The sequence below is a fragment of the Emys orbicularis genome, chromosome 19 (assembly GCF_028017835.1).
Source record: "Emys orbicularis isolate rEmyOrb1 chromosome 19, rEmyOrb1.hap1, whole genome shotgun sequence".
Taxonomy (NCBI): domain Eukaryota; kingdom Metazoa; phylum Chordata; order Testudines; family Emydidae; genus Emys; species Emys orbicularis.
Genome location: NC_088701.1, coordinates 23,351,076 through 23,359,211, shown reverse-complemented (window position 1 = coordinate 23,359,211; position 8,136 = coordinate 23,351,076). Strand labels below are relative to the sequence as shown.

At 69.9% G+C, this 8,136-nt stretch overlaps 1 protein-coding gene across 1 annotated transcript; it reads left to right on the top strand.

Moving 5' to 3' along the window:
* Window positions 1–581: 581 nt before the first annotated feature.
* Window positions 582–8,000, top strand: BLOC1S1 (biogenesis of lysosomal organelles complex 1 subunit 1). Its single transcript, XM_065419705.1, has 4 exons — window positions 582–665; window positions 2,475–2,547; window positions 6,134–6,266; window positions 7,864–8,000. Exons 1-4 carry the CDS (start codon window positions 605–607, stop codon window positions 7,972–7,974), a joined length of 378 nt encoding a protein of 125 aa, XP_065275777.1. The 5' UTR covers window positions 582–604; the 3' UTR covers window positions 7,975–8,000.
* The last annotated feature ends 136 nt before the right edge of the window (window positions 8,001–8,136 follow it).

The window sequence follows — 8,136 nt, the reverse complement described above, 5'->3', positions numbered from 1 at the left end:
ACACCCAGTGCCAACCACCCCCACCATCTCCCCACTGCATCACACACCCCCAGTGCCAACCATCCCCCACCACCTCCCCACTGCATCACACACCCTCAGTGCCAACCACCCCCTGCCACCCCCCACTGCATCACACACACCCAGTGCCAACCACCCCCTGCCACCCCCCCTCCACTGCATCACACACACCCAGTGCCAACCACCCCCCACCACATCACCCCCCCGGCCACCTCCCCACTGCATCACCCCTCCCCCCCAGTGCCAACCACCCGCCGCCACCCCCCCACTGCATCACACACACACCCCAGTGCCAACCACCCCCCACCACATCACCCCCCCCCGAGTGCCAACCACCCCCCGCCACATCACCCCCCCCCCAGTGCCAACACCCCCGGCCAGCCCCCCACTGCATCACACCCCCCCCAGTGCCACCCCCCGCCCTGTCTCCCCCCCCCCCCCCATGCCAGGGGGCGACATCCCCCTCCCGCGCCCCCGCTCTGGCCCGTAGGCCCCGCCCTCGTCGCGGGGGGCGGGGCCGCGGGGTCACGTGGCGGCGCAGTCACATGACCTCGCGCGGAGCGGCCCGGCCCGGCCCGGCCCGGTCATGCTGTCCCGGCTGCTGCGCGAGCACCAGGCCAAACAGAGCGAGCGGAGGGAGCAGCAAGGTGAGAGCCGGAGGGGGGCTCCCGGCGTCTCCATGGCAACCTGCGCCCCCCGAGCCGGATTCCTATTGGCCCGCGCGACCGTCACTCTGGGAGGGGGGCTGGACCTGCCTGTCCGCGTCGCGCCAGGCCTCGGGGTCGCCATGGCGCCGCGTGATGACGTCACTCTCGTGACCTCACCGTTCGGGGGTGACCCCGTTACTCTTCTCGTGACGTCACTCCGCGAGGGCGGCCGTGGCCCCTCTGGTGTCGTGCAGCCCCAGCCCTTTGCACCCCCCAGCTCCACCCTCCTCCCAGCTGGGGGTGGGGGGGCTGGGCCCTGCTTTGCGGTGGGGAAACTGAGGCACAGAGAGGGGGAGCGACTCGGATCAGTGGCAGAGCTGGAGTCGGAACCCAGGTGTCCTGACCCCGGGCGGCCCTGCTCTAACCCCCCCGAGCCGCTCGCCTCCCCGAGCCAGGATAGAGCAGAGACTCCTAGACTAGCAGGGTGGGAAGGGACCTCAGGGGGTATCTAGTCCAACCCCCTGCTCAAAGCAGGACCAGTCCCCAACTAAATCATCCCAGCCAGGGCTTTGTCAAGCCGGGCCTTAAACACCTCTAAGGATGGAGATCCCACCACCTCCCTAGGGAACCCATTCCAGTGCTTCACCACCCTCCTAGTGAAATAGTGTTTCCTGATATCCAACCTAGACCTCCCCCACTGCAACTTGAGACCATTGCTCCTTGTTCTGTCATCTGCCACCACTGAGAACAGCCGAGCTCCATCCTCTTTGGAACCCCCTTCAGGTAGTTGAAGGCTGCTATCAAATCCCCCCTCACTCTTCTCTTCTGCAGTCCCAGTTCCCTCAGCCTCTCCTCATAAGTCATGTGTCCCAGCCCCCTAATCATTTTCGTTGCCCTCCACTGGACTCTCTCCAATTTGTCCACATCCCTTCTGTAGTGGGGGGACCAAAACTGGACACAGTACTCCAGATGTGGCCTCACCAGTGCGGTATAGAGGGAAATAATCACTTCCTTCGATCTGTTGGCAATGCCCCTACTTATACAGCCCAATATGCTGTTGGCCTTCTTGGCAACAAGGGCACACTGTTGACTCATATCCAGCTTCTCGTCCACTGTGACCCCCAGGTCCTTTTCTGCAGAACTGCTGCTCAGCCAGTCGGTCCCCAGCCTGTAGCGACTCCAAGGAGTCGTGGTGGAACGCCGACAGATGCCGGTCGGCGGCGGGTAGGATCGAACCTCGGACCTCTGGAGCTTAGTGCTTGATCTAAAAGGCATCTGGCTGTTAGCTAAGGCTGTAGAGCAGACTCAATCTCGCTCTCTCATGGTGTCGGTGCAGAACACCACACCCAGGAGGTGTGTGGGTTACACTGGCTCCTGTAACCCCCTAGACCCTGCTGGCCTCCCAGAGCTGGGGGTAGAACCTAGGAGTCCTGGCTCCCATTTCCCTCCCTCCGCCCGGACTAACCACCAGATCCCGCGCCCGCTAGCGCTGTACAAATACCTTCTCATTGCCTGAGCTTTGACAGCATTTCCCAGGCGACGCAGACACCTCGAAGGACGAGGCTGGCCCTTGTCACCCCAGAGCTCCCTGTTCCTGCTGAGCGCCTGGGGTGGGGGACGTGCCGCCGCCGCCGCTCACGGGGATCAGCCCAGCCTCATCTCCAGAAACTCCTGCCATTGCACGAACTGGTCTGCGCGGTTGCGACTCCGGGATCAGTGCTGGCGGGGCGACGTCTGTAAAGGGGCAGTTGGTTTGCCCCTCCCACCCCCTCGTACAAACACTGAGGCACTCGGGCCTTTCCCTTGCAGAGAGGAGACGGCGAGAGGCCATTGCTGCAGCCACGTGCCTGACTGAGGCCCTGACGGACCACCTGAACGTAGGGTGAGTGGCCGAGCCGCCCGGCAGCATCGGGAAGAGCATGTCCTGCCTGGCACATGGTGACGGCGTTTCCCCGGGGCCTCCCCAGGGCTGGGCAGGGAGTTCCAGGGAAGCAGCGAGTGGCACTACATGGGCTTGGCGACTGAACTGCCCCCGGCCCCTAGGCGTAGTCCCTGTGGGGGCAAGGGGCAGCCTGGCTCTGTGGACGCAGAGGGCAGTCCAGTGTCAGCCCAGCACCTTCCACTGTCCCATTGTCCCACTGCGAGGGAGGCACCGGCACCGGCATGGCCACAACGCTGCCTGGTTAAAGGAGAAATGCCCGGGGCCAGGCAGCTTCCCTGCTCTTTCCAGCAGGGGAACCCCGTTCCGGCAGGAGGCGTGCTGCCCTCACAGCCTGGCAATGAGGTACGAAACCTTTCGTCCAGGCTGGTCCCACCCAGGCAGGCAGCAACCCGTTGATGGCTGTTTAGTGGCCTGAGTGTCATGAGTTCGCAGGCCTCAGAGCACAGCGAAGTGGGGATAACGATGTGCTTTTGGGGTGTGGCCCCTTCACGCCACAAAGACCGAGCACTGAGTGGGGTCCAGCCCCCCTCTCCCACCCAGGGTGGGGGAAGCTGGCTGGGGGCGGGGTACAGCCCTGGGGGTCGTGGGCCTGTGGTCTCCAGGGCTCCGAACCCTGCACCTCTCACTGAAATTCATGCTCTGGGTTTGCGGCCCAGGCCAGTGGCAGGGTCCTGCTTTGTGTGTGGCTCCGGGGCCTATTGCCCTGGGCTCTGCCCGGCCCCCCTTGGCGCTAGCTGGGGCTGCGTAATCCTCTGAAAACCGTAGCCCACAAAGACTCCTCGGCGCCCCCGAACGGGGCAGCTCCCTGCCAGTCCCTGGCCAAGATCCCGCTCCCCTGACTGCGGGAATCGGCTCGGCAGAGGGGACTTTGCGGCCGTGTTCCCAGCACGGGCTGCATTAAGCAGGGATGTGACTCTGCTCATCGGGCAGGGGCCTCTCCCGCAGGGCTGATTATGGCTGGTTCCCTCCCGGCCAAGGCCTGCAAGGGTTTGGTTGCAAAGGCTTTGGTCAGCGTCGTGGTGCGGGTTCCCCGGCGGGCTCCGAGAGGCAGCAGGGCTCTCCCCCGTCGCCGCCGGGCAGGCTGCCCCTTCTCCAAGCACCCGCAGCCTTCCGGGGCGGGCTGGAGCTCACTGACTGCAGGGCAGGGCTGAGGAGCCGGGGGCCTGCTGCCAGCGCTCCATGCCCTTGGGCTCTGGGCGTTACCTGGCCCCCGGGAGCCTCCTGCCACACAGACACGTCTAAGGTGGGCTCCTCCCCAGGCGCGTCTCTGCAGGGGGCTCTGTCCGTTCCGGCTCCCCGGCCGAGCTGGGTCGGGCATGCCAGCCGCTGTACCCGTGACCGGCAAGCAGCCCCACGCTGGGCCAGACCCTGGGGAAAGTAAGCTCCGTCTCTGGTGTGAAACGAACATGCTGGGTCTCAGCCCTGTTCTCCATGGGAAGGGCCCTGCCCTGCCAGGCGCCCCCTGGTGGTGGTCCCAGCAGAGAGGCCAAAGCACCCTGGGGAGGGGCTGGGAGCTGCAGAGCAGGGCTAGTGGCTAGAGTAGGGCGGCTAGGAGGGCAGGACTCCTGGGTCCCCTCGCTGCTGCTCCACTGTGCGAGTCCCTCTCCTGTGCCTGCATTCCCTGTCTGGCTGCGAGGGTGACTGCCCTGCCGCCCATACCGCGCGCGAGGAAGCTAGCCCGGCCCCCATGCCTCCCCCAGGCCCGTGCCCCACGGCCCAAGCCCCGCATTTCAGTGCCTGGCACACCCCCTCCAGCTGTCGGGCCGGATCCCTTCCCCCCTCCAGGAGCCCTGCTACATTCTGGGCACACCGGGTGTCCCGCGTGCGGCCTGGCCTGAGGAGAACCCGACGCTCCCAGGGCCTGGTAATGGGTCCCAGATGCTGCCAAGCCGCTAAGCTGCTCCGGCTTGGGAACTTCCCCGGCCAGAGACTCCCAGCGCCTGCCTCCGCCCCCACTCCGGGGCGTGCTCCTCTGGGGCCTGCCATGTCCTGGGCCTCTGGATCCCGGCCAGCCGCTGCTGGGGCTGCTGGCGCTGAAGGGGGACGATACGGGGGGGCAGGGTGTATGTCCCCGTGCGGGGCGGCCGGCGGGGGACGATACGGGGGGGCAGGGTGTATGTCCCCGTGCGGGGCGGCCGGCGGGGGACGATACGGGGGGCAGGGTGTATGTCCCCGTGCGGGGCGGCCGGCGGGGGACGATACGGGGGGCAGGGTGTATGTCCCCGTGCGGGGCGGCCGGCGGGGGACGATACGGGGGGCAGGGTGTATGTCCCCGTGCGGGGCGGCCGGCGGGGGACGATACGGGGGGCAGGGTGTATGTCCCCGTGCGGGGCGGCCGGCGGGGGACGATACGGGGGGCAGGGTGTATGTCCCCGTGCGGGGCGGCCGGCGGGGGACGATACGGGGGGCAGGGTGTATGTCCCCGTGCGGGGCGGCCGGCGGGGGACGATACGGGGGGCAGGGTGTATGTCCCCGTGCGGGGCGGCCGGCGGGGGACGATACGGGGGCAGGGTGTATGTCCCCGTGCGGGGCGGCCGGCGGGGGACGATACGGGGGGCAGGGTGTATGTCCCCGTGCGGGGCGGCCGGCGGGGGACGATACGGGGGGCAGGGTGTATGTCCCCGTGCGGGGCGGCCGGCGGGGGACGATACGGGGGGCAGGGTGTATGTCCCCGTGCGGGGCGGCCGGCGGGGGACGATACGGGGGGCAGGGTGTATGTCCCCGTGCGGGGCGGCCGGCGGGGGACGATACGGGGGGCAGGGTGTATGTCCCCGTGCGGGGCGGCCGGCGGGGGACGATACGGGGGGCAGGGTGTATGTCCCCGTGCGGGGCGGCCGGCGGGGGACGATACGGGGGGCAGGGTGTATGTCCCCGTGCGGGGCGGCCGGCGGGGGACGATACGGGGGCAGGGTGTATGTCCCCGTGCGGGGCGGCCGGCGGGGGACGATACGGGGGCAGGGTGTATGTCCCCGTGCGGGGCGGCCGGCGGGGGACGATACGGGGGCAGGGTGTATGTCCCCGTGCGGGGCGGCCGGCGGGGGACGATACGGGGGGCAGGGTGTATGTCCCCGTGCGGGGCGGCCGGCGGGGGACGATACGGGGGGCAGGGTGTATGTCCCCGTGCGGGGCGGCCGGCGGGGGACGATACGGGGGCAGGGTGTATGTCCCCGTGCGGGGCGGCCGGCGGGGGACGATACGGGGGCAGGGTGTATGTCCCCGTGCGGGGCGGCCGGCGGGGGACGATACGGGGGGCAGGGTGTATGTCCCCGTGCGGGGCGGCCGGCGGGGGACGATACGGGGGGCAGGGTGTATGTCCCCGTGCGGGGCGGCCTGCGGGGGACGATACGGGGGGCAGGGTGTATGTCCCCGTGCGGGGCGGCCTGCGGGGGACGATACGGGGGGCAGCGTGTATGTCCCCGTGCGGGGCGGCCGGCGGGGGACGATACGGGGGGCAGGGTGTATGTCCCTGTGCGGGGGGGGGGGGCCCTTCCCGGGGTCTGGCTGATCTCCCTCCTGCCCTGCCCAGGGTGGCCCAGGCCTATGTGAACCAGAGAAAGCTGGACCATGAGGTGAAGACGCTGCAGATCCAAGCTGCCCAGTTCGCCAAGCAGACGGGCCAGTGGATCAACATGGTGGAGAACTTCAACCAGGCGCTCAAGGTCAGTGCGCCCCGGGACGCCCTTGGGGGGGCGGATCTCCTGCCCAGCTGCCCCCCGCCCTGCCCCGAGGGCAGAGAAACCCCCCTCACCCAGGTGCCCTCCCGCCTCCAGCCCAGGGCTGGGAAAGGGCCCCCAGAGGGTCTCCGGTCAGCTGGCGGGAGGGGGCTCTGATTTCCCTGGGGCGCTCGGCCGTTGTGGGTGGGGATGGTGTGGAGCAGGGGGGGTGGCACCGTGCTGGGGGAGGCAGCTGGTTTGTGCCAGCTTCTGTTGACACCGGCCTGCCCCCCCCTCAGGGCCTTGGCCCTCTGCCTGTGCCCCCATCACGCTGGCATTGGCACCACCCCCGCCCTCTCCCGCTGCTGCCAGATCAGAGCTGTTTATTCTCCCTCCGGCCTCCCCACAGCAATAGCTCCAGGGCAGAGAATCGGCCCATTGAGCCTGGCTTGGCCTGAGCCCTCAAAGCCGGCTTTGTGCCCCTGCCCGGCGGGCGTGGGGGGTGGCGGGACGGCCCTTGTCACCGCACAAAGTCAGAGCCGCCCGACGCCCCCCCGCTGGCGCCCGACTCCTCCCCTTCGCCCACCCAGCGGGGCTGGCATGGCCATGTACCCAGCGCCCCCTCCCCCGGCCTCGCCCACCTGCAGCCTCGGCGCCGGACATACCGACATGCCGGGAGTGTTCCCTGCCACCGCGGAGTGGCTGCTCGGCTTCACGCCGCTGGGGGCCAGGTCCTGCCTACGCTGGCTCCGGGGCCCCTGCACCACTGGGCACTGGTGCAATGAGTGGAGCAGCCTCAGCTGCCCGGGTGCAAGGAATGGATGGTTCAGCACGACGGGCATTGTGTGCTCAGGAGGCGCTCAGCTGGGCTAGCGGGCTGCGGGTCGGGAGTGAGGGGCACCGGCAGGGCTGGGGGGGCAGGGGAGCCCAGGGCTGGGCTAGCAGGGGGCTGCGGGTCGGGAGTGAGGGGCACCGGCAGAGCCCGGGGGGACAGAGCCGGGACAGCGGGGGGCTGCGGGTCGGGAGTGAGGGGCACCGGCAGAGCCCGGGGGGACAGAGCCGGGACAGCGGGGGGGCTGCGGGTCGGGAGTGAGGGGCACCAGCAGGGCGGGGGGCTGCGGGTCGGGAGTGAGGGGCACCGGCAGAGCCCGGGGGGACAGAGCCGGGACAGCGGGGGGGCTGCGGGTCGGGAGTGAGGGGCACCAGCAGGGCGGGGGGCTGCGGGTCGGGAGTGAGGGGCACCGGCAGGGCTGGGGGGACAGAGCCGGGACAGCGGGGGGCTGCGGGTCGGGAGTGAGGGGCACCAGCAGGGCGGGGGGCTGCGGGTCGGGAGTGAGGGGCACCGGCAGGGCTGCGGGGGGACCCCGCGGTAGCTCCCCCCGCTGGTCACCGAGCTCCTGTGCACGGTGCTGAACGGGGGAAGGGCGCCACCTGCTGGCCAGAGGGGAGAACTGCGCCTGGGCACAGGCAGCCCCGGCGTGTGGGCCCCATGGGCTGGGGGCCGGGGGCCGAGGCAGCAGCCGGCCCAGGCAGGGCGGTGTAGGGTGCCCGAGGCGATGCCCAGCCCCGCAGGCCGGGCCCTGAGGTCTCCTCTGCCCGACAGGAGATTGGCGACGTGGAGAACTGGGCGCGCAGCATCGAGCTGGACATGCGGACCATCGCCACCGCCCTGGAGTACGTCTACAAGGGGCAGCTGCAGCCCTCCAGCTCCTGAGCCCCCGCCCGGCCGGAGCCCCCGCACCCCCCCTGGCTGCCGTGCTCCGGATCCCACCCCGCCCGTCCGGAGCCCCCACACCTCCCGTGGCTGCCGGGCTCGGGATCCCCCCCCGCCCGTCCGGAGCCCCCGCACCCCCCTGGCTGCCGGGCTCGGGATCCC

Excerpts from the sequence above, each read along its gene's own strand:
- BLOC1S1 (XM_065419705.1), top strand. The coding sequence starts at position 605 with ATGCTGTCCCGGCTGCTGCGCGAGCACCAGGCCAAACAGAGCGAGCGG. Across the intron at positions 666-2,474 it reads CGAGCGGAGGGAGCAGCAAG|AGAGGAGACGGCGAGAGGCC; the intron begins GTGAGAGCCGGA and ends TTTCCCTTGCAG. Across the intron at positions 2,548-6,133 it reads ACGGACCACCTGAACGTAGG|GGTGGCCCAGGCCTATGTGA; the intron begins GTGAGTGGCCGA and ends TGCCCTGCCCAG.